Consider the following 26,605-nt stretch of genomic DNA (forward strand, 5'->3'; position numbering starts at 1 on the left):
AAGCAGAGAAGAGAGATACATACACCCTTTTTCATCATTCCAATTCATAACCATGGTCATCTATCATTCATTCTTGATAATTTCAAACAGAGAATATAACCCAACCTCACCTTAAATCCTTTTTGTGGAACAAAGCAGAAAATAAAATTAAGAATCATTAGACAAAAAAAAAAAAAAAAGAATCATTAGACTCCTGAGTCAGAAAGTGAGCTTCTGAGTCAGAAAGAAAGACACTCTGCACTGCCTCCTCAATGTGAAGATGAGAGTGGCGTTAACGAAACCACGGGGTGGGAGGGAACTGCCCAGGTATCAGTACAAAGTGCAAACCCAGGCAGTAAGCCACAGCTGCCACCGAGGCCCCACAGAAGGGCCACATCTGGCTGGCCAGGCTGTAAGGCTGGCACTGAGGTCCCTGTTTTTGAGTGAAGATCCTGAAAAAGGCTAATCAACTTGCACCAAAACTTGAAAGGAAACAGATTTTTACAGCACCCTGAGGATACAGACAAGTACACAGTCATAGGACATTATGGCGGCTGCTCTGTTTGGTGGCATCCTTTCTGATGGCTTACTTACCCAATACTGGGTACCAAATACTGACAGCACAACAGCATTAAGACGTTCTGAAACATGGGCTGGAGAGACGGTTCTGTCAGTAAAGTGCTCATCGCACAGGAGGAGGAGCTGAGTTTGGCCCAGGGCCAACATAAAGGCGGGGCACAATGGCCCACATCCACAACCTTAAACCTGGGACAGCAGGCGTGAGGGTCCATGGGCTTGCTGGATGGCCACTCCCAAGCAGGCAAAGGGCTCTAGGTTCAGTTAGTAACCCTGTCTCAGAATGAGCACAGCAGATACCCTCCGTAGATGTCAGTCTTCAGGATGCGCACAGTGTACACACAAAGGTACTGGAACTCATTTTCCTCATGAGAGTGAAAGACTAACGCAGAATCCAACACAATAATGCATGCCTGAAACGGAGCTGTTCCAGAATGAGCTCTGTTCTAAAAATTAACATCCCATATAAAACTAATGTATCCATTACAGTCTCCTCAAATTCTTTCCTGTTCACTACCATACCAGTTATGGAGAAAGTCAATTACTATTTGATTATATTCTATTAAGATATTTGCTGCCAGGCAGTAGTGGCGCACGCCTTTAATCCCAGCACTCAGGAGGCAGAGGCAGGCGGAAGGCGGATTTCTGAGTTTGAGGTCAACCTGGTCTACAGAGTGAGTTCCAGGACAACCAGGGCTACACAGAGAAACCCTGTCTCGAAAAACCAAAAAAAAAAAAAAAAAAAAAGATCTTTGCTATGTCTGGGTGCAATTCTGCAAAGGAATACACTGCCCATGAAGGAAGGAGGGCTCTGTAACCCGAGTGCACCCTCAGGGCAACCAGCATGATTCTTAACAATAAAAAACTGTCTCCCTTCCCATAACCACCATCCCAAAACTTCACTATTAGCTCAGGTTCAATCCCTATTCTATTGCCCAACTTTGGGCAATTTGGCTGTATCCTAAAAGGATTCTGTTTACAGATGATCTAGCAACATATCTTTGGGGTGTTTGTTTGCTTGCTTGTAAGTATATTGTAGGCCGCTGTGGGGCAAGCCTTTAATTCCAGCACTTGGGAGACTGAGGCAGGCCAGCATGGTCTGCAGACCTAGATCTATGACAGCCAGGGCTACACAAAGAAATCCTGTCTCAAAGAAAAAAACAAAAAAACAAAAGCCCACCCTTTATTAAAATTATGTTTCATATTCTAGCTGATGTTCATTCTTACTGCCACTCATCCTGCAACATAAGTCACACATACTTGTATTATACATGTAAACTAGTTAAGAAACCCTCAGAGAATCATAAATTAACATTTAGTCACTAGTATACAAACTATTTAACAAACCCGCTCTTCAAATACAATGTTACTGAATAATTCAAAAACTGATTTGTTTGGCCAACTTTCACATGCAAAGCCTTTTCTGTCTTAGCCTGCCACAACAGAAAACCACAACCGGACAACTTGAGCAACAGAAACATAGGACAGGCCCGTGCTCAGTGGTAGAGCTGCATCCAGCCTGTGTGGGGGCCTGCATCAATTCCCAGCACCACAAATTTTAAAGACAGACATTTGTTTTTAAGTTGAGAGTAGTAAGGGAGTCCAACCCAAGTCTCCAGTGTGGGGTCTCTTCTGGTAACTACCTTTTCCTATATCCTCCCATGCTGGAGGGATCTCCGAGAACGTTTCCTCTTTAATAGGCATCGGTCCTCTCATAGGAGGGCTTCACTCTTAGGACCTCATTTAACTTTAGTCAGTTCACTACAAAGTCTATTTCTAGTTAGGTTTTCAACATATCAATTTTGGGGAGACACAATTCAGACCATATCATCATTTACTGAATCCTCTCTTTTTCATCTAAATGCAGGTGTATCTAGATGAAGAAAAAGCTAGAAGTCTACATAGAAAATCAGAAAGGCTCGGAGTGCAGGCAACCTACTGGCTTGCTTGCCCTAAGTTACATCATTGGCCACTTACAGAATTTAACATGAAAACCCACATGCATGCAATCAAGCTTTCAGAATACATCTTAGGAGCAGTGATATTACTGGGTATGCTCATAACTTAAATTCTTTTTAAAAAAGTTTTAAATTATGTGTGTGCATGTGCACGTGTGTATGTGTGTATGTAGGAAGGGGGATTACAGGTGAACTCAGTGCTTACAGAAGCCAAAAGGAGGCATCGGATCGCCATGCCCAGGAGAAGCTGACCAACACAAGACCCCCATGCTCAAGAGCACCCAACCAACAGAACAACTCAATCGTACTTCTGTGGACTTGTTTCAATTTGCTTTGTTTTGGTGATTTCTTTTTTGTATTATTGGTCTTTTGCTTGCTTGATTTTCGTTTTTGTGATTTTTTTCGTCTCTTGTGTTGGGGGCACTGTTTGTTTGTTTGTTTGTTTGATTGATTTGGGTTTTTGGGAGGAGGAAGAGAGAAAATAAAGTTAAGAGGCTGGAAAGTAGGGGAAGGTCTATGATGAGTTGTAAAGGGAAAAACCACGATCAAAGACCTCATCATAAACCCAGACAGGGGCTGGAGAGATGGCTCAGTGGCTAAGAGCTCCGACTGCTCTTCCAAAGGTCCTGAGTTCAATTCCCAGCCACAGCCATCCGTAATGGGATCTGATGGCCTCTTCTGGGGTGTCTGAAGACAGCTACAATGTACTCATATAAAAAATAAATAAATAATAAATCTCTAAAAATAACATAAAATAAAACCAGACACATGGGCTGGAAAGATGGCTTAGTGGTTAAGAGCACTAACTGAACTTCCACAAGTCCTGAGTTCAATTGCCATGAACCACATGGTGGCTCACGACCATCTGTAATGGGACTCGATGCCCTCTTCTGGTGTGTCTGAAAATAGCAACAGTGTACTCACATATATAAAATAAATAAATCTTGAAAAAACAAAAACAAACAAACAACAACAACAATAAAAATTAAAACCCAGACACACTGACTCTAGTAGAAGAGAAAGTGTGGAACAGTCTTGAACACACCGGCTCAGGAAACACTTCCTAAACAGAGCACCAATAGCTCAGGCACTACGGGCAACAATTAATAACTGGGGCCTCAGAAAACTGAAAAGCTTCCTTTTGTAAGGCAAAGGACACTGTCAACTGGACAAAACAGCAGTCCACAGAGCCGGAAAAGATTTTACCAACTCCACATCCAATAGAGGACTGCTATCTAAAATATATAAAGAACTCAAGAAACTAGAATCTAAAATGGGGTATAGAATTCTCTATAGTATCTCAAATGGCTGAGAAACACTTAAAGAAATTTTTAACATCCTTAGCCACCAGGGAAATGCAAATCAAAACTACTTTGAGATTTCATCTTACATCTGTCAAAATGGCTAAGATCAACAATACCATAACAACAGCTGGTGCTTGTAAGGATATGGAGCAAGGTAAACACTCCTCACTCCTACCAGCAAGAGTGTAAACTTGTAAAACCACTTTGGAAATCAATATGGTGGTTCCTCAGAAAATTTGGGAACTGATCTACCTCAAGACACAGCTCCATCCTACCACGAGGATACTTGCTCAGCCATGTTCATTGCAGTTATATTCATAATAACCAGAAACTGGAAACAACCTAGATGTCCCTCAGCTGAAGAAAGGATAGAGAAAATGGGTACATTTACACAATGGAGTATTGCTCAACTTTTTTTTTTAAAAAAAATGACATCATGAAACTTGCAGGCAAATGGATGAAACGAGGAAAAAATCATCCTGAGTGAGGTAACCCAGACCCAGAAAGGAAACCACGACTATATATTCTCTCATAAGTGGCTATTAGCTGTTACGTAAGTGCCGTCAGGCATGGGTCTGCTCTCGGTCCTTGGTATATGTTACGACTGGTAGGCTGGTGTTCTTGTGGGACTCCTAACAGTGGGAGCAGGTGTGCCTCTGATTCTTTTGCCTGCTCTTGGACTCTTTTATTCTCTCCTATTGGGCTGCCTTTTCCAGCCTGGGTATGAGGACCTTTTCCTTGTCTTATTGTATCCTGTTTTATCTTGTTTAGCTGTCTCTTGAAGGCCTGCTCCTTTCTGAAGGGAAATGGAGGGAGTGTATGTGGGGGAGAGGGGAGCTGGAGCTGGGGCAGAGCTGGGAGGAGTGTAGGGAAGGGAAACTGGTCAGGATGTGTAAGAGAAGAATCTGTTTCCTTTCTATCTATCTCTTAATTTTTTACTTAATTTAATTTTATGTGCATTGGTGTGAGGGCATCAGATCCCCTGGAACTGGAGTTAGACTTGTTAGCTGCCATGTGGTTGCTGGGAATTGAACCTAGGTCCTCTGGAAGAGCAGCCAGTGCTCTTAACAGCTAAGCTATCTCTCCAGCACCTTTTAATTTTTTAAGACAGGGTTTCTCTGTGTAGCCCTGGCTGTCCTGGAACTCATTCTGTAGACCAGGCTAGCCTCGAACTCAGAAATCCGCCTGCCTCTGCCTCCCGAGTGCTGGAATTAAAGGCGTGCGCCACCATGCCTGGCTAAGAATCTATTTTCAATTGGGGGGGGGGGGGAGAGGGAGGGAGGGAGGGAGGAAGAGAGAGAGAGAGAGAGATTGATTGATTGTTGTTTTTAAGTCATTCAAAGACATGAAACACTTTTCAGTACTTCAAGCTTTCAAGAAATTCTGAAACTAAAAAAGAATTGAGAATCACAAGACATTAAGCAGACTCAATGGAAAAGATGTATAAAAATACAAAAAGGCTTTAATAACATTCAGATTCTCAAGAGCTGGAAAGACAACTCAATGGCTGGATGGACTGCTCATGCAGAAAACTAGAGCCAATTCCCAACACCTACAGTGCACAGCTTATAGACACCTGCAACTTTAATTCGAGAGGGATCTGATGTCTCCGGCCTCCTTAGAGCTGCATATACGGGCTAGAGAGATGGCTCAGTGGTGAAAGTCACTGACTACTTTTCCAGAGGAATGGGGCTCAAATCTCAGCATCCACATTGGCAGCTCACAACTGTCTGTAACTCTAAGATCTGACATTCTCACAGACACACGTGCAGGCAAAACACCAATGCACATAAAATACAGATAAATTTTTAAAAAAGATTTATAAGACCTGCATAGCACAAACAAATACATAATAAAAATAAGCCTTTTATAAAACCTCAGATTTTTAAAAGTTTAATTACTCCCATTTCCAGGCACTCATTAACTGAACAGCAGCTTTATGAACAACAAGTTTACTTTTGGAAAACAACAATTAAAATGTTTAAATCCAGGAGAAGTGTTAGTATACTTACAGATGTCTGGGACATACTTGACTGTTGTGTAACACTGCCTGTGGGGGATGTAGATGGTCTTCCACTGGACAAACTTGCCTAAAATAACAGAACTATTGTATTATGTCTGTAAAAACATTAAGTTCAAACTTCCTTGAGCAATCAGAACCTTGACAGAGACAGCTTATGGCTAAACACCCTTATCTCCCTTCTGTTTCCAGTGCTTGACAGCCAACAGAAAACATGCGCAGGGGGTGGGGGGGTGGGGTGGATCAAAAACAAAAGCCACTTTTTTGAGCTACAATAATATAAAAGTACAGTAAAAATTCTAAAGTCTATGTATAAAACAAATCATTTTATAGACAACATGGCTTGATCCTGGCCTTTTTTTTTTTTTAAGGAAAAATGAAGCTGAAAGGTTTAAAACTAAGCCTTCCCCTCCCCTATGTCTACATTTCTACATGTATTTGCCTTTTGTTATTGTATGCATGTGCTTCAGCCAACACATGTGGGTACCAGGGGTGAGACTCAGTCCATCAGATCTGTTGGCACACTTAGCAGCAGGAGCCTTTACCCTCTGCGCCAGATCACTGACCCCACTCTTGTTCATTAGCTGCACTCTCATAATGCAGTTATATTGGTAAACTGTCACATGTTATCTGATCTCACTGAGCAGCTAGTACTAGAAGTGGGATCGCCCCCCCCCCCCATCTCAGTTCCAAGCATGTTTATTCTGTCAAGTGTCTACAGAGACCCCTTGCCTGGGAATGTGCTAGACACCACTAGCTGTGACACATAGGAATAAAGCAGAATTGTCCAAGTATAAAAACATCATGTCCTGGAAAACAGCTAGAAGATAAAGCCATTCCCACCTGATATTATTATTGTCTAGCCCATGAAATACAGGTGCCTGCCCTGGGGCTGGAAAGATGGCTCACTGGTTAAGTTGGATTCCCAGCATCCACGGCAAGTGGCTCACAACTGCTTGTAACTCCAGCTCCAGGAGATCCAATGTTCTCTTCTGGCCTCCACAGGCACTAGCACACAGGTGTGCATACGAACACACACAGGACACATAAATAAATAAAATCTTAAAGTAAGTAAATAATAAAATAAAAGGGAAAAAAAGCTCAAAGTTCAGCCTCTCAGGGGAGAGAACAAATGGAGCTCAACCATGCAGGAAAGCTCACTTGATATCTCTAGATAACTGCCCACTGTTTGTCTTTGGCTGGAGGCTATAAGCATCCATTTGATGCTTTTATCTCTCGACACTGCCATGCATTCTATGACTTGGAAGCTTCACCCAAAGGGAAACTCTGCTTCAACTGGGCATGTCCACTGGAAACAACAGCAAGCCGCCTTAACAGACTTTCTCAGCAGGGTTTCTGCTGGACATTAGAAAGCCCCTGGTTTGATGGTAGGTATCACTTTTCTGCTGTTATTTGTGCTGGTACTTGGAAGCCGTGCCTGAGGGGACATCCAGGATAACCTCTAGGAACTCCAATTCTGGGTCTTGGGCTGCTGTCTGTTTTGACCATCTGATTTGATGTTTTTTTTCTTTCTATTATTCTTTTACTTACATTTGCTATGTACTTAATAAACTCATTCATTCAAAACAAAAAATATGCTGGATGGTGTTGGCATATGCCTTTAAATCAAAAGGCAGAGGTAGGTGGATCTCTGAGTTCAAGGCCAGTCTGCGCTACAGAATGAGTTCCAGGACAGCCAGGAGATGCCTCAGGGATGAGGAAATCTTAATTTACACCATATGATACTATGTAGCCTTGCTCCTTAATTTAAAACTGTTGGTTGAATAAAGATGCCTACAGCTGGGCAGAAGAGAGGTAGCAAGGTTTCAGTTCCTAGGGTTGGGGTCGGAGGTAGGACCAGGAGAGGAGGGAGAAGGGAAGAGAAAAGCCCCATGGAGGAGATGAATCATGAAAACACAGCAAAGAGGGCTAGCCAGTTGGAGTAAGAGTGCCCCAGTCAGAATGTGACAAGCCATAGCTCAGGGTTATTGGCAGGGAAGTAAACACAATAGCACAGAGGGTAGATTCCTGCCCAACTCTAGTGCTGATTAAAGCTTATCCTACGTATAAAGGCTTTGTGTCTTTTATGGGAACTGGATGATCTAAGGCAGGGTAGAAACCCCTAATTGAGATTAATTATTACCACAACAAAATAGCTCTCACTCTTCCTACTCCACCAGGAAAATGAAACTAAGCAGGGGAGATGGCTGTGGGTAAAAACACTTGCTCTGTAACCCTGGGCACATGGAATCTGAAACCCTAGCATTCATACAAAAAGCCATGCATAGCTTCACATTAAGCCTAGCACTGAAGGACAAAGGCAGGGAGATCCTGCAAGCGGCAGCCTATCGTGCCAGTGAGCTTCTGGTTCCTGGCAGACCCTGTCTTCAAGGCCCTCAGGAGAGAGAGCTGCAGAGAAAGCCCATGAAGAAAGACAACTGGCATCTTGGCCTGGCCTCCACAAGTGCACACGTGGGAACACACAGTCACACACTCATGTGTAACCACACACAGCACATCAAAACCATTAATAATTTTGTAAAAAAAAAAAAAGAAAAAGAAGCAGGTTGGTGGCAGTGCACATCTTTAATCCTAGCACTCAGGAAGCGGGCAGATCTCCAAGTTTGAAGCCAGCCTGGTCTACAGAGTCAGTTCCAGACAGCCAGGACTGAAACTTGAGCTATTTCAACAGCCAGTAGGTTTCCGTTGCCTTAAATCATAAACATAACTGTTACTTAAAATATTTTTAATTCTCTATCGAAGTTGGCATATTGGTACACACCTCTAAAGCCAGAATTTGGAAGTTAGAAACAGGCGAATCTGCATGAGACTGAAGCCAGCCTGATCTAGACAGTGACTTCTAGTCCAGCTAGAGCTAGTAAGAAGACCCTATCTTTCTTAAATACATATACAAACAAACAAACATACAATAGTACACTATTGAAAAGAAACAAGAGCTGGTATCTATAAATAACAGAAATACTTTTTTCAGGTATTGCAAATTAAGATTATTTTCTGGTCAGATTTAAGATTAATAACTAAATCTCACAAGTTTAAACTGTAGAATATTAATTTAAAAAAAAATTTTTTTTTTTGGACCTAGATCTCTCTGTGTAGCCCTGGCTATCCTGGAACTCCCTCGTAGACCAGGCTAGCCTCGAACTCACAAAGATCTGTCTGTTTCTGCTTTCCAAGTGCTGGGATTAAAGACCTGTACCACCACCATCACTAGGCTGAAAAATATTTTATTTTAAACAAAAACATTAATTATAAAATTATGTTATTGATAGGCCTAATTTCAGATTTTAAAAAGGTACACACACACACACCCATGTCCTGCCATGTGGCACCTCTAAAACTCAGGAGATGACAGGCGTAGAAGAATGTCTACTTCATCTACCATTCATGTTATCTCACTTGATATGCTTTACCTATGGAAGAAAAAACTTACTTTTGGTTTTAAAAATATAATTCTTATAACCTTAAACATTCAGTGTTGTACCTAAAATTTTAGAGACAAAAGCACACCACATACAGAATATTTACCCAACTTAAATAAAGAGCAACACGCCCACATGTCTATTCGCCTGGAAGTGAACTTGTATCTGTCAGTCTAGGAACCCATCTCCTCGGGGACAACAAGCTCTCGGAGAACACCTGCCTGCAGAATCCAGTAATCCCCATCTAACAGACACTGCCCACCGGCCTCACCTGGACAGCCGCAAGGCTCTGGAGCTGCGAGCTGCTTAGGTGCTGCTGCTGCAGAGCAGCCGTGTGCAGCATCAGGTGCTGCTGCTGAGCCGCGTACATCTGCTGCAGGTACTGAGCTGCCGAGCTGGGGGGCCGATGCAAGGCCTGCTGAATTACCTGTGGTAGGTAAGGTAAGAGAGCCTCGGTCAAACACCATCTCAAAATTGTTTTCTCACTCTGGTGCTGAGGCTTTGCACGGCTCTACCATTTTAACTCTGCATCAACCATTAACTTAGTCAAAAACGTTAGTATAAAAAGGAGCTCCTTAAGTTTTTACTACTTTAACAGTCAATGTCATTAAGCTTATTAACACAGTTACCTATTGTTGCATACCACTAGGATTTGCTCATTATACAATAATAATACATTATTATATAAATTACACAACATTAATACAAATTAAATTACCCAGACCATTCACTTAAAGTAGAACAGGACAAATATGTGATGAGATCTTAACTCTCATTAGTAGTCAAAACCCTTACCAATTAAAGGGATACGGTAACTCACAACTTGTAGATAAACAAGAATCCAAAAACTTAAGCCTTCCTACACTAGCAGTTAAGAAAAAAGTATGCTTTCTGTAGACAGCTTGGTAGATGCCAGGAGATGCATGATGGATAGTTCTACCACGCACCCATTACACATGGTAATACAGACAAACGCAATGACCACCAGCCACAGATCAAGCAGGCACAGAACAATGGCTAGGGTAAAGAAGTGGGTTAAACTGACCTTGAATTTTAGATTTAATATAAATTGCTAGAGGTGACCTAGTGACTAATACATCTCAAGGTGAAGAAATCATTTTGAATAAGATACTATTTAGGAAATAATAAGGCAAGGATATTGGGGATGACTGTTAATGTCTGGTTTGTCCTATCTACATATGTCTGAAAGTTCTACAATGAGTATTATATTAAACATTATATAAAATTAAAGAGATATTTCTCTTTGAAAATGACTCAATAATTTTTGAATTTCTAAAAAAAATCTGATTCTTTGTTTCCACATAGCTCTTAATCATTTTTTAAATTTATTTATTTGTGTATTGGTAAACCATGGCATGCATGTGTGAGGCCAGAAAACAAAGACAACTTTTAGGAGTTGGTTCCCTCCTTCCACCATGTGGGCTTGGGAACCCAAACTCAGATTGCCAGGCTGGAAGACAGAATCTGCTGAGCCACCGTGCCAGCTCCTGTGACACTGGTGGACTACTGTAAAAACCCCTAGAGTTGGGGAGTTAGTTAAGGACCTGAGCATGGTTCCAGCACCCATGTGGTAGTTCCAGAGCACTGGATGCCATCTTCTGGTCTCTGCAGGCAAACAGGATACACATGGTATGCATACATACATACAGGCAGGCAAAAAAACACATTAGAAATCTATTAAATGTATATATAGAATTGGAGAGCAGGCTCAGCTTTTGAGAACGCTTGCTCTTCCAGAGGACCAGGATTCAGTTCCCAGCATCTACATAGCTCACAACCATTCATAGCTCCAGTTCTAGGGGACTAGACGCCCTCTGCTGCCCTTCATGGATACTGCATCCACTTGGCTCCAAAATGATTTTTAATAGAGTAATTTTTAAATAAACTCAAAAATCATTAATTATAGTGAGTAATTATTAATAGATGTAGAATCGGAGCCTAAAGAGAGACATCAAGATTTCTAAAAAGACAAGAGAAAAATCCTCCCTCCATCTGTTCAAAACACGTCAAAGTGCCTCAGTTGCACTGTGACTCTAGCAGCACAGAGCGCTAATCTCAGCGTCACAGCAGAGTTACAAACACTCTAATGGAGTGGGAGTGTGATAGCCCATAAGAAGTCAGGATAGCGGACATAAAGTCATGGACCCCTTTCCTCAGAGTTGCGTGAGTTCACTGCTGTGAACTCTTCTCACAGATGCCCTCACAGCAAAAGACTAGGGATGAAACCCTGAGTGACTCAGAACTACACTACTCCTCTTTGGTCAGATAAACCCATATATGATCTTCTAATTCCATAACAAAATTCTAAAAACTCCATAACAAGCGAATAAGCAACTCAAGGCTTTTCTGTCACTGAGTAATGTCCTGTGTCAACATGATCTCCTGTTCTTTACCAGATACCTGGCACCGGCATTACAAAAGGACAATATAGCATTCCTATTTTGTTTCTCTACTGAACCAGGGTAAAGAAAATCCACATGACTAAAATATAAAGCTTGAAAGTTAAAGAACTACTTAAGTGGTTCAATGAACACAGCTTTGAAAATATTCTAAATGAGAAAACTCAATGGCCTGTAATAACTAGAGTTTGAGCTTCTTGTGAGACATATCAGTACCTGCAATGTCTCTAATAACATTACACTGTTTACTTTATCCAGCATAAGTGAAAGTGGAAATAAATGGCATAGTCAAATATCATCCTATCTGTATGTTCTCCCTGTGCATTCAAGTCTGCATTGCTGCTGAGCCAACAAGGCCTCCAGCAGTTCTTCACAGTGAAGTCAGAACTAAATTCCAAACCACAGAAGACCTACGTAGATGTCACACTGAATATCTTCCACGGAGAAACAAATTAAGGCATGAATGAGTGTAGCACAAAGAGTGAAGACTGCAATAATAAAACAACATTTGGATCCCAGCCCATAAAAAAAAAAAAAAAAAAAAAATGCAGCTGGGGGAGGGGCTGGAGACATGGCTCAGTGGTTAAGGGCACTGGCTACTCTTCCAAAATACCTAGGCTCAGTTCCCAGCACCCACATAGCAGCTCACAACTGTCTGTAATTCCAGTTCCAGGGGATCTGACCACCTCACGAAACATATATGTAAGCAGAAGTTTCAATAAAAATAAAAAATTTTAAGAAAACTTTAAAAATGCAATTACAAGCCTGAAGGTAGTGGTATACCTTTAGTCTCAGCACTTGAAATTAAAGGCAGAGGCTGGTGGATCTCTGAGGTCAAGGCCAGTCTGGTCTACAGAGAAAAATCTAGGACAACCAGGGCTACACAGAAAAATCCTGTTTTAAAAAAACAAAACAAAATGGAATTATAAGAATTGAGAATCCTAAAACAATGAAGGCAAATAAAAAAGCACACAGCAGCAAGAACTCAGAGTAGGTACTGGCAGAACCTGAAGTCAGACAACCCAACAGCAATGTGAGTTTGGAAATATTACTTAGCTTATTTAAAACACTGGTTTTCCTATTTGTAAAATCCCTACTGTAGAGAGGTCTGGGAGGATTAAACAAAATAATCTACATAAAGAAAGCACTCATTAAATGCCCGGAACATAAAACTTGTTCAATGGACCTACTACCATTTATAGAGACCTGTAATGTCTCCCACACAATTCTAAACGCTTCTTTAATTCTCATAGTAACTGATCAAAGTACACAGTGTTATCCACATTTTACTGTTTCCTGAGACTCAAGGAGATGATTATGTCTTCCGCCCAAGGGCACCCAGATACAAAGAATAATGACAACTGAACTCAAACAAAGAGCCATCATATGACAGCACTCATGTCTTTCTAAAACAACGCCATCTTGTCTCTACTGGTATAAAGCTCAGCTAAATCAACTTTACTTTCTCAAGTAAATGACTACACTAAAAATCTTTCAAATGATTCTCTCCCTCTCTACTCCAAGAGGCTGTAGAACCTTCCTGCTCACTGTTCTTACACCGCGTGATGTTGCACTCAGATATAAAGTAAGTCAGAAAAGCAGCTATTCCAAATATCCCACCAGTAATAACTTCACTCTTATAGCTGCATCTAGAGGCATTCAATTATATTTTTTTCTGACACATAACCTTATAAGCTTCCTGTTGACAAATATAAGCCCTCTGAATAGATTAAACACAGACTAGCAAACACTCACTGAGCTCCATTCCCAGGCTGAACTTCTACAATCCGACTATCCGAGGATATGAATCAACACAGACAGCTGACGTGGGCACAACAGTATGCCATCTTTGGCCTTAACTGCCCGAGTGCGTGCGTGCGTGTGTGGCAGAAATACCTGAACAGCATGTCGGTCTGACCCGCTGTAGACAGAGATCTGTGGCTGCTGCATTCGGGAGGAGGATGTGGTGATGGTGGTGGTGGTGGTACTGCTGGCTGTTGTTGACACGGATGTTCCAGAGCTCGGCTCACTATCCATAGCTGTGCTGTGGTCCTTAAACCTGGTAGAGAACACAAACTATCAGTACCAGGAAAAACCACTCACTACCTATGAGCTTTGATGAATACTCGCTACAAAGAAATGATCAGTTAAGACCCAAAATTTCAGGGGGTGGGGTGGGGAAAAAGAAAGAGCCTAAATTTCTAGGAAGGCCTCAATAAAATAAAGCTAGCACTCAATCAGCAAACAGAAGAGAAATATAAATTTCCCTTAAATTCAGAGTATTTGATAGTTACTGTTAAACTGAACTCAAATGACTCAGAACAGTACCTGAGGTGAAGCCTATTGAAGTTTTTGTTTGCATGATTGAAAAGGGACGGCTTTTAGCCATGTGGAAGTGGACATGGGGTCCTATTCCTACCAAGAAGCTATCTGCAACTGATGCCCACTGGCAATGGGAAAACTCAGTTTTCTCCAATGGAGTCTCACTGGATATATCAACCCACGCTTAGAAATAGTTAGCCAACACAAAATGAACTCAACAGTATTTCCAGGAACTTTTTGCTTCATTTTGCTTTGTTTTTGACAATTTTTGTCTAGAATTAGTCTTTTATTTATTTGGATTTTTGTTTTTAATGGGGTTTTTCATGGGGAGATGTTTGTGGGATTCTCCTTTTCTTTTCTTTTCTTTTCTTTTCTTTTCTTTTCTTTTCTTTTTTTTTTTCCTCTCCAAGACAGGGTTTCTTTGTGTAGCCCAGGCTGTCCTGGAACATGCTCTGTAGACCAGGCTGGCCTCAAACTCAGAGATCTGCCTGCCTCTGCCTCGGCCTCCTGAGATTAAAAGTATGGACCACCATCACCACCACTGAGGTCTTTCTGGAGTTTTGTTTTTGTTTTTATGTTTATTTGTTTAAAAAAGAGAGAAAGGGAACTTAAAGTTGGGTAGGTAGGAAAGTGGGGAGAAGCTAGGAGAGATTATGGGTGGGGAAAGAAAAAACACAACCAAAATATGTTGTATGAAAAAAAGAATTTTCAATAAAAAAAGACAAATTTGAAACCAAAAGATAAAGTAGTGAGAGAATATTAAGAGGGTGGGGCTTGAGCACTATCAGAGTCCTTACTGTGTTCTTGGGTATATGGGGGAAGAGCGGATGTGTGTATGTACCTGTGTGCCCTGCACATAAGCAATTATGGACAGTTCTGACCTACCATGTGCGTGCAGGGAATTGAATCCAGGTCCTCTGCAGGAACAAAGGCACCTAACTACTGAGCCATCTCTCCGCCCCTCAGAGTCATTCTGAGAAGATTCCTAAGGAGTAGCTTCCTTCCTGGTTTAACTGTAGCTGCCGTGCAGTTATTTAAAGTGTCTTAGTACACCTGGCACGGTGGCACATATACATGCAATCCCAGCACTTGAAGAAGGTCACCCTTGGCTACATCATACTAAGTGATAGGCCAGCCTGGGCTACACAACACCCTTGTTTCAAAAAAAATAGATAAAATTAAAAATAAGATCCTAAGGACATGTTAGTGGGACTGAAGAGATGGCTCAAATGGTTAAGAGCACTGTTATTCCAAAGGACCTGGGTTTGATGCCCAGCACCCACACAACCCTCCAAAACCCAGTTCCAGGGGATCAGATGCCCTCTTCTGGCTTCCAAGGGACTGGGCACATACATGGCAATAATGTACACACATATACGCAGCTACCTATACGTAAGAAATTTTAAGTTCATTTTTTTCAATTCTCAGTAGCTTTTCTTAGACGACACCATTGTCCTTACTAACTCTAGTGTCAGAAGTTTAGCTTGATACCGGATTAGCCCACTTAAGTAATAAATAAGAAATAAAGAAATAAAGTAGCAAATATAAGCAACTTCTTACATCTTTACAAAAATCCCCCCCCCACAGAAAATTGCTCTAAAATTTGGGGGTGTGGAATATAATTTATTCAGCTTCCAATGCACAACCAGTAAAGTACACGTTTGTACCAAACTTTCTAATCTTTTCCCTCCAGTATTATGATCTTATGTCATTTATGTTGTAGTACAAATTTTTACCCACTGAGAAATCTATACTTTAATAAAGCCAAGCCTCTAAGGGCTTCCATGCTGTTACAAACTAAAACCACAGTAGCTGTCACCCCAGGCTCAGAAGGCCCCATGAGAATCCACTGGATTCCTCCTTCCTTGTCTGTCTTTTTCTCCTGAGAAATAAAAGTTGAACCGGCTGGCATTCCCACCGTCGACAAGCCTGTAACAAGAACATTTACTTCTCTTTCTTAAAAATCAAAACAAAATAGGGTGTCACTACGTAGCTCAGGCTGGCCTCAATGAGACTCAGGAGTCTCCAGCCACCATAGGCTGTATTAACAGCTCCAATATACAAGGGAGAAAGTAAGGTGAAAGGAAAAACAGATGGGGCTGCTAACTTCTTTTAGTGGGAGCTGAATCACATTTTTAGACGTTCTGCTGTTCATTTCCTTCCAATCAGCAAACCACAGTATCATATGGCACCTGCTCAATACTACACTCAATCAGCAGTAAGGTAAAATCTTGAAACTACTGCGTGTCAAAACACTTTGGCACCGGGACCAATGGCATCCAAGCCACCACCGTAAACCCTGGCCTTTCAAAGTCTTATTCTGCTCAGCTGTGCTCTCAAAGCCCAAAGGCGGGCGAAGAAGACAGTGAGTTCTGACGAACCAAAAATGGTCAGGGAACCTAGACAGTAATTCTAAACATTGGATGTGTGCAACTGGGCAAACCATCGCTTTACATTTCGAGGCCTGGTACAAAAGAACACTTTCGGGGAGCGCACGGGCTTGGCACGGAAATACTTGCCGCGTTCAGCTCTGGCACTCCAGAGGCCTACCCGGGAACCTGAAGTTTCAAGTCGCCAACTGAGCATAGCATCACAGCGCTACCCAAGAATGCGGCCCTCCAGGGAGGGAGGCTCGCCGCCGCAGCCCGAGCCCGGAGGGGGACTGCAAGGAAAGGCCGGGGAGGTGGGGAGCCTCGGCCGTGGGCCGCAGCCGCTGTCCGGACGCCTCCCTGCGCCTCCCCGCGCCCCCGCCGCACGGACGGACGGACGGACGGACAGACAGACGGCTACGGGCCCGCAGGAGCCAGCGCGGAGGCCCGGCGGCGCCTGCCCAGCCGGACACACCTCGGCGGGGACCGCGGCTGGAATGACAGCCCCGGCCGAGCGCCGCAGGGCTCGCGTCCCGGGAGAGCCCGGAGACTAGGGTCCCCCGGGTAGCTGTGCGCTTAGGACCACACAGCCCCGGGACCGCACGGCGCAGCACGCACTCCCGAGGGGAGGCTGGCTGGACCTGCCATCCTCCTCCCACAGTCGGGCTTCTCCACCACGCCGTGGCTCCCGCCTCGCCTCCGCCCTGCACCGCCAGCCTCGGAGCCCCAAGAGCTGCCTCGGGGGAACGTGTCGCAGCCCTCACTCGCCCCCCGGTTACGACATCAGTCACCAGCAAGTCACTCACTCCGCTTCCGCCATCTTCTCTCCTCCATCACTAACACGAAGTGCGCATGCGCCTCCTTTTCCCCCTGCAAGAGCCAAGAGCCGAGGGGCGGGATCTGGGGGGCGGGGGGCGCAGAGGTCACGTGAGGCCAGCGACTGCCAGGCTCCCTCCCACCTCAACTCTCTCTGTGAGGTGGCCTGTGTTTCCCTAAGTGGTCCTTCCCAGACACCCTCTATTTCTATGGCTCAGAATCTTTGTCTTAGCCCGGGGTCTGCGACGAATATAGAAAAAGTTCTGCTTAGCGCTGGAAATGTAGAAGTTGCTAGAATACTTTCAGAAACGTGCATCAAGTCTTAGGTTCAATACCCAGCCCCACATAAACCAGACATGGCTAGGCCCTTAGAAAGTGTTGTTTTGAATAAAAATTCAAAGTCATCCTAGACTATATAATGTAAAACAGAAACCCCATGATCCTGGTTCTATAAGAAAGCAGACTGAACAAGCAGCAGCCCTCCACAGCCTCTGCATCAGCCTCTGCATCAGCTCCTGTTTCCAGGTTCCTGCCCTACTTGAGTTCCTGTTCTGATTTCCTTTGGTGATGAACGGTGCTATAGAAGTGTAAGCCAAATAAACCCTTTCCCTCATGTCCTGCTTTGGGGATGGTGTCCCCATACCTTGCAAGGGTAAGCTTCTGTTTCCTGAACCTAAGATATCCTGAAAACCATGCTTTTTAACCTCTGCTGAATTTGTAACCCCATGATGTATACTCCTTTGCCTTGCTAAACTCCTGAACATCTCTGATGACTCCCCTTCCATATAGTGTCTTACCCTTGTATACCTCACAGCCGGCCTTGAGCCCTGAGTCCCCCCATTCTTCTGTCCTGGTGCTAACAGCCAACGCTCTCAACAGCTGTAATCTATCAACCCTAATCCTTGCCCCACAACAGAGACCTCAAAAGCCAGTGAGGGGCTGCTTTCTGAAACCTGAACTTGGATGAGGCAGCCTTTAGCCAGTCTAAGTATAGCTTGCTTAATCAGACAGTTGTGGAAATGTTTTTCCCCACCTCGGGTCTAACAGAAATTTTAAGGCTAGCCTGGGATATGTAAGACTGTGTTTAAAAAAAAGAAAGAAAGAAAGAAAGAAAGAAGAAAAATTAACTACAACTATAAAACATTAAAAATATGTATCCAAAATAGTCTGAAAAGTGGATTTTGTAGACATACATACACAGTGTGACTTTGCTTCATAGATCCAAGAAATAAGCAAATCTCTGTTGCTCTTGACTGAGAAAGAAGCATAGTGATCGTAAACAGTGTCTCCTATTTCCTGAGATGAAGTGCACTAATCTCAGTGTCTCAGGGTTCCATTGCTGTGATGAAACACCATCCCCAAAGCAGGTCATGGGAGAACGAGTTTATTTGGCTTACACTTCTATATCACCGTTCATCACCAAAGGAAGTCAGAACAGAAACTGAAGCAGGGCAGGAGCTGATGCAGAGGTCATGGAGGGCTGCTGCTTACTGGCTTGTTCAGTCTACTTTCTTATAGAACCAGGATCACCAGCCACAATAGGTGGGGCCTGCCCACATTGATCACTAAGAAAATGCCCTACAGGCTTGCCTACACACTGATATTATTAAGATAGTTTCTCAGTTGGGGCTCCCTCCTCGCCAATGACTTTAGCCTTGTGTCAAGTTGGCATAAAATTAGACAGTACAACTGACCCCTTAGCAGTTTGACACAGAGACACATCACTGTTAAGCCACAAATTTTCCTTTCTTTCCCATCCCTGAGATCACACATAAAGACATCACAATATAAAACATTTTACAAACTTAGAAAGTCCCATAGGCTTTAAAAATTCAAACACTTACAAATCCAGGCTCTGTAAAATATCCAGTCTCTTTTAAAATCCAAAGTCTTTTAAAAACCTAATGTCTCTCAACTGTGGGTGCCTATAAAATCAGAAATACGTTTAAAACCTCCTTACTTCAAGAAGGAAGACCCAGAGCACAATCAAATCAAACCCAAACCAAACTCCAACTGTATAAATAGCACAGTATTTGATGTCTCAGACTCACTCACAATCTCCTGTGCTCCTCCTAAGAGCTTGGATCAAGTCTCTGACTCCACCTTCAGCAGCAACACAACCTGTCTTCCGGTATCCAGCTGACTCCGTGGTTGCTGTTGTTCTTGCTAATCATCTCATGGTACTGGCATCTCCAAAATGCTGGTGTCTTCTACCACAACTGGGCTGCACTTTCAACCAACAGCCTATCTGAGGCTCTCTTCTTGGTGCCAAGCCTCTACTTTCCTCGTGACCCCTTCAGACCTGAGCCTTCAACTGCTGCTGAGGTTGCACCTTCACCAATGGCCTCTCCTGGACTTTCCCAGTGCCATGACCCCTTCATGCTACAAAACCAGTACCACCTAGGTGAACCCTACTTTACCAAGTTCAGCTGTTCACATGAGGTGCAACCTTTGTGACCTCTCTGTGTGAGAGAGAGAAAGGGGACTTCCTAGAGTGGCTTACAGGCTGTGGTCCAACAATGCTGTCTACAACAGAGGCTCCAAGAATCCAGTAGTTGTTCAGTCCACAAGGCTGGATGTCTCAGCTGATCACCAGTATACACTGGCATCCCAAAGACGTCACCTCTAATGCCAGTGAAGGAATGGCCTGGCCAACCAAGACTGAGGACAAAGCAGGCAGAGAGCGTCCTTTTTCCACGTCCTTTACATAGACTTCCAGCAGAGCTTGTGACCCAGATTGAAAGTGGATCTTCCCCCTTCAAAGTTTCAAATTAAAAGTGGGTCTTCCAACTTCAAATGGGATTAATTAAGAAAAAAAAATCCCTCAAAGGTGTACCCAGCCACTGGGTTTTAGTTAATTCCAGATGTGGTTAAGCTGACAACCAAGAATAGCCATCACTCAATAACTGAGAAACGCAGCACTACTCACTATAAGCCCGTCTTAAAGCGCGATGTGGTTGAATGGGAACTATATTTAACCTCAGAAGGGAGAATATCATTTCCTGTATGGGCTTAAAATGTCCCTTTTCATCCTTTTTTCAAATCTGATAGCAATTTAAAAAAATTATTTTGTATCTGTCTCAGGTCTACTAAAACTATCCTTAAGGAAAGCTTTATATACTAGTTAAGGTGAATGAAGAACTGTATATTTGAGTGAATGCAGCATAAAATGTCATTCTACGCATTAGAATAAAAGTGTATGGACTTACCTTCTCTTACTTGAAAGGAAGGTGCTATCACCAAACTCAAATACTATAGAAACAAAAATGTTTCTATAGCCTGCTACCTCTCACACACTCTTCGGAATGACCAGCCTGTTGGTCACGTGCTCCTCGGTCTTATCTTCCTCTGTATACATGTGGGTGGTAGTATACAGTAGACACTGTTAGCTGTTTCTCCTCAGGTGATGAATAATGACAGCACAGAGCAGGAGATCGGCTGCAAGGGCACTTGGGTGTCATGTGATCTGCTGCAAGGGCATTTAGATGTCATGTGATCCATGGATCCATGCTCATCGCAGAATGCGTATGGTTCCCTTCCACACCCCACTCAGACGTGTTGTTCGCATGTGCCTTGAGACCTCAGTGCAAGTGGATAAAGTACTCAAGAGGCTCTCAAAGATTCTGTGAAGCCCCGTTTCTACTCAGCCTTTTTACATGGCGTGCATTTGTCATTGTGGCATCCCAGAAACGTTTTTTGAGAAGCAGAGCTTTAGAATGAAGCCAATTTCAGCTCTTATTCTGCCCAGTACCGTCACCTGTGAACCCCTGAAACCCATTCCGCTCCACCTTCAACTAATCCCTATCCCCACCACCATGGGCACAACGAATTTACCAGAATGCAAATCTGCTGTCATTTTATACCACCCCCACCATCACCAGCTGTGATGACTTTAAGTGTCTACTTGACACAACCTAAATTTCTGGGCAATTTAGGTGGCGCATGCCTTTAATCCCAGCACTCGGGAGGCAGAGGCAGGCGGATTTCTAAGTTTGAGGCCAGCCTGGTCTACAGAGTGAGTTCCAGGACAGCCAGGGCTACACAGAGAAACCCTGTCTGGAAAAATCAAAAACAAAACAAACAAACACCCCTAAATTGAGGTAAGAGAACTTCAGTAAGGAATTGTCTACTTTAGGTTGGTCTCTGGGTATGTCTGTAGGCTGCCTTAATTAAATTAATTGATGTGGAAAGGGCAGCACCATTCCCTGTGGAACTCTCTCACTCTTCTTCTCTTTATCGCTCTCTTTCTCTATCTCTCTTTCTCTCTCTCCTTCTCACTCTGTCCCAGTCAGGACTTTCACACTTCTGCCATGATATTCCACCTCACCACAGGCCTAAAAGCATAGGTCCCGAGTAAGCGCAGTCGCAAACCTCTGGAATCACAAGCCATTTCCTTCTTTATAAGTTACTTATCTCAGCTACTTTGTTATAGTAACAGAAAACTGGCTTAACCAGATTATTCATCCTACAACAGATTTTAGGCCCAAGGTAGTTTTGTTAGAGCCCAGAAGCAAAGTACTCTTTGTAACAGGACTAGGATATGTTCCAGGTAACTCAATATTTGGAAAAGGGTAGCTGGGCGTGGCATTCCCAGAACCCATGAAGTAGAAGTGGAAGGACCAGAAATTCAGGGTCATCTTCAGCCAGCATGTGTCAAAAAATAAAATAAAGAACTGAAGAGATGGCTCAGCAGTTAAGATCACTGAGTTCAATTCCCAGCCACCACATGGTGGCTCACAACCGTTTGTAACAGGATCTGATGTCCTCTTCTGGTGTGTCTGAAGACAGCTACAGCATACTCATACATACATAAAATAAATAAATCTTTAAAAAAATAAAATAAAATAAAAATTAAACAAACAAACAAAAAATGCCAGGCACTGGCTTGTACTCACTAAGGTTAACAAACCGCATCCTCTCTTGGGGTCATATAGAAACAGTTAGTTCATTCTGGGCTACCTCTTCAGCTTTCGTCTAAAGAATCAATCAACTCTCTATTCCTCCCCCAAATGTCAGCTGATTTCTGCATCTCTCAGGAATAAATCCTAAAAGACCTTTTCTAAGATAGTGTTTTTATTCAAAAACATCTTCCAGTGTCTGCTTCTTGCTGCCTTAGCCTTCAGTCTCATCAAATTTCTCACCATTCAGACACAAAGAATGCCTTCCCATTACTCTGCCTTTACAGTCACCATCAGATCCACCTTAATTAGCAGTAAGAAAATACTGACGAGGGTCTTCCCCCGGCAGGCCGACAGCTATCACCGTGAAGGTCAAGCTATGCAGTTTCAGCAGCTATAAGATCTACCCCAGACACGGTGCTACTCCAGGACCGACTAAACGGTTTTCCAGTTTCTCAATGCAAAATGTGAGTCCGTATTCACTTTCAAAAGGAATCCTCGACAGATAAACTGGACTGTCCTCTACAGAAGGAAACGCAAGGACAGTCGGAAGGAAGAAATTCAAAAGAAAAGAACCGCCGTGTAGTTAAATTCCAGCTAGCCGACAATGGTGTATCTTTTGCTGCTATAACTGCCAAGAAGAATCAGAAACTTGACGTTAGAAAGCTTAGTGAAAGCGGGCTATCCGGGCTGTCAAGGAAACAAAAAGATGCCAAGCAGGCATCAAAGAAGACAGCAATGGCTGCTGCCGGGGTCCCCACAAAAGCAACACCTAAATAAAAGCCTGTGAGGCCTGTGGAAGTCTCTGCTCCCTGAGTTGGTGGGAAACGCTAATTTGATAGATCAGAGTTAAAAATAAGATTTGTCTCTAACTCAGAAAATTTTTAAAAATTTAAAAATTAAAAAAAGGAAAGAAAATACTGACGAGGAAGAAAGGCAGCATGTGTTGGACTCCTATTGAGTACTCTACCTGGGCCATCCCATCTAATGTACACAGCAGGTCATGACGTAGATCTTAGTCTTCATCTGGAAGAGGAGGGTAGTCACAATAGTAAGATTAAGTCCCCTGAACAAGGCCACACAGTTACTCAATGGCAGTACTGGCATGCGTGGTTTTTCTTTAAAATTTATTTTATTAATTATTTGTGTGTGAGCTCACAGATGCTATAGACTGCGTGTGGAGGTCAGAGGTTAACCCCCAGCAGTCAGTTCTCTTCTTCCACTATGGGGTCCAGGGGTCAGACTTAGGCCTTGACCCACTGAGCCTGCTCACCCGTGCTCCAACACAGGTTGACCCACTTTCTCCACCTACCGGCTTCTTTCGGTATTGCTTCTCAAATTCTGCACACCATCTTCTTTAGCTCTCCCGGATGGGATCAGCTGCTTCTGTGGTATTCAATATTTATAGTACTTATTGTGTGTGTTTTTTAAATTTAAGTATAATTTACATAACATAAAATGTATTTATTTAAAGTATATGCCCAAGTGTGTATATGTAAGTATATACACATTGTTGTATAATCATTAGCATTCTGTAATTTCAAAAATTTGTTACCATGCCCCCACAAGTGACCCCATGCTGATTATGTATCTTTCCTCTCGCAGCCTTCTGCTACTCCAGGTAACAGATAACAAGCTTTCGGTCTCTATGGAATACCTAGTCTAGACATTTACTATAAAAAGGATCATATAATATACAGCCTGGAATGTAAGATCTCTTTGATGTACTGTTTTCAAGACTTGTGTACTGTTAATGTGTATCAGCGAGTCGTTCCTTTTTTTGCTATTGAATGCTATAATACGGATGTACTAGATCTTTGTTTATCTATTTGTCATTTGAAGAACATTTTGGGTTTTGTTATTGTTTTTGTTGTTCGGGAGTTTGGAAGCGTTGCATACGTGAGTAGGCAGCCTCCCAAGGCTGGAATTACAGGTGGGCTGCCACGCCTGCCTGGCATTTACCGGGATACAGGGAACCCAAACTCTGGCCCTCCTGCCTGCATAGCAAGTTCCTGAATCACAGAGATATCTCCCAGCCTCAACTTCTTTATTGCATTTATTTATTTATCTATTTATTTTTTATGAGCTTTTCACACATCTGGAGGTCAGTGGACAGCTTGCACAAGTTGATTCTGTTCTTCCATCTGAAGAACTTGGGGATCCAGTGCAGGTCCTCAGACTTGGTCACAAGAATCTTAACTGGAGAAGCCATCTTCCCCACCCTCTTCTTTTACTAATGGGTGTGTAGAGGTATTTCATCAGGATTTTACTAGCATTTCACTAATATCTAACGAATTTTCCTTTATGTATTTTTTTGAGAACTGTCCTTTCAAATCCTTTGTCCCTGAAGTTCTTTTTTTTTTCTCAATTGGTTGGTTTTGTTGTTGTTTGTTTGTTTGTTTGTTTGTTTATTCATTTGGTTTTGGCTCTTCTAGACAGAGTTTGTCTGTGTATCCCTAGAACTCACTCTGTAGACCAGGCTGACCTCAAACCCAGAGCTCCACCTGACTCTGCTGGGATTAAAGGCACTCACCATCAAGGCCAGATCTTCTTGATTCTTTTGTTTCTTATGTTTTGGAATCATATCTAAGAAATCATTCTCTACTTCAAGATCAATAAAGGCTAACTACATTCTCTCCTAAGAATTTTATAATTTTAACTCTTATAGCTAGGTCTTTGACCTGTTTTAAGTTAATTTTTATAAACAGCATATAAAGAGTTCTAGCTTCACTCCTTTGTGTGTGGATGGCTAGCTAATTGTCTCAGAATCATTTGTCTAAAAGCAGCAGTGAAACTATTCTTTCCCCCACTGAATTACCTTGAACTTTGTCACATGCTTTTAAGCAAATATTGACAGAGCTCTGCTACTGTGAGCTACTTAAGTGTTAGGTTTATGTTTTCCTACCTTGGTCTCTACTGCAGGAATGTGTGTGTGTGTGTGTGTGTGTGTGTGTGTGCCTTCAATAAATGTACTCAATGAGTGAAAGGCTGATTCAGGAATTTTATTGCCAACCAATAAAGGCTGTTTGAGATGCAAGGAAGGCTTTATACAGGAACTGAAAGTTGATTGAATTTCTCAAATCAAAAGTTCCCAGTGTGGGAGGAGGGGCTCAGAGTCTTATGATTCTAGACTGCTGTGGGTCTTGGAGTTCATCAATCCTGCCTTCTGCTGAGGAAAAGCAAGGTAGGAAAAGCTAATAACAGCCCTTACCCTATCATGTGTGAAATGAGGTTTCTGGCTGTCTTTGAACTTAGGTCGAGACCATTGCTTTTCAACAAGGGCTCTTTCAGTTAGCTCCTGATAAGGTGTTTGATAAGGGTTTTTATGTTAGTCCCGAGGAACATCTCTTCTAAATGAAACAGACTGCTTCTGTTTCAGGCCACACAAACCTATCTTCTGAGATTACGTATCAAAGAGTTTCTGCTCCATTTTCTTTTTTAGTTCTCTAACCTGGCCTTGTATAACTAACTCCCTCTCCCTTTTTGCGTGGATTTACAGGTGGATTGGTGTTGGTCTATTGCTTTGATCATTACATGATCTCAACTTTTTTGTTGTTGTTGTTGTTGTTTTTGTTTTTGTTTTTTGAGACAGGGTTTCTCTGTATAGCCCTGGCTGTCCTGGAACTCACTCTGTAGACCAGACTGGCCTTGAATTCAGAAATACACCTGCCTCTGCCTCCTAAGTGTTGGGATTAAAGGAATGTGCCACCACTGCCCAGCTCAACTGTTGTTTTGATGTGTAACCTTTCCAAGGGGACCGCAACAACTAGGGGACAGAAACATTATTTCTCAGTTTAGTAAAAGAAGGTTGTATCTCTGACCCAGGACTAATATCTAAAATGAATAAAGAACTCAAGAAGCTAGATACCAACAACCCAAATAATCCAATTTAAAGTTGGGTCACAGAGTTAAACAGAGAATTCTCAACAGAGGAATCTTGAATGGCCAAGGAGCACTTAAAGAAATGTTCAAAGTCCTTAGTCTTCAGGGAAATGCAAATCAAACAACTCTGAGGTTCCATCTTACACCCATCAGAATGGTTAAGATCAAAAACTGAAGGGACAGTATGCTGGTGAGGATGTGGAGCAAGCAAAGAGAACACTCTTCCATTGCTTGTGGAAGTACAAACTTGTACAACTACTTTGGAAATCAATTTGGTGGTTTCTCAGAAAACTGTGAATAGTTCTACCTTAAGACAGCTATAGCACTCACAGGCATATACCCAAAAGATGTTCCACCACCCCACAAAGACACTTTCTCAGCTGTGTTCATAGCAGCTCTATCTATAATAGCCAGAAACTGGAAACTAGCCACATGTCCCTCAACTGAAGAATGGATAAAGAAAAGGTGGTGCATCGACACAATAGAATACTACTCAGCTATTTAAAATCCAAGCACTTGGGAGGCAGAGGCAGGTGTATTTCTGAGTTTGAGGCCAGCCTGGTCTACAAAGTGAGTTCCAGGACAGCCAGGGCTATACAGAGAAACCCTGTCTCAAAAACA

At 42.7% G+C, this 26,605-nt stretch overlaps 1 protein-coding gene and 1 pseudogene across 15 annotated transcripts in view; one reads left to right on the forward strand and one right to left on the reverse strand.

Moving 5' to 3' along the window:
- The window catches only part of Phc3 (polyhomeotic 3), a 70,185-nt gene extending 52,885 nt beyond the window's left edge, over positions 1–17,300 (reverse strand). For 8 of the 15 annotated variants that reach the window (XR_389590.1, XR_003954324.1, XR_001783690.1 and 5 more), the window contains exons 1-4: positions 17,195–17,300; positions 13,594–13,756; positions 9,549–9,704; positions 5,830–5,907 (exon numbers count right to left, since the gene is read on the reverse strand). Coding sequence is in view for 10 of the 15 variants with exons in the window: in XM_006535470.1 (XP_006535533.1) it covers positions 5,830–5,907; positions 9,549–9,704; positions 13,594–13,756; positions 17,195–17,208 (411 nt within the window). In the remaining 5 variants the exon portion in view is untranslated. Of the gene's footprint in view, positions 1–5,829; positions 5,908–9,548; positions 9,705–13,593; positions 13,757–17,179 lie in introns of all 15 variants that reach the window. The other 7 variants (NM_001165956.1, NM_001165954.1, NM_001165955.1 and 4 more) reach the window with 4 other exon arrangements.
- A 3,425-nt stretch (positions 17,301–20,725) lies between these two features.
- On the forward strand, positions 20,726–22,936 carry Gm2979 (annotated as a pseudogene).
- Positions 22,937–26,605: the final 3,669 nt, after the last annotated feature.

Source organism: Mus musculus, chromosome 3 (genome assembly GCF_000001635.26).
Source record: "Mus musculus strain C57BL/6J chromosome 3, GRCm38.p6 C57BL/6J".
Classification (NCBI taxonomy): domain Eukaryota; kingdom Metazoa; phylum Chordata; class Mammalia; order Rodentia; family Muridae; genus Mus; species Mus musculus.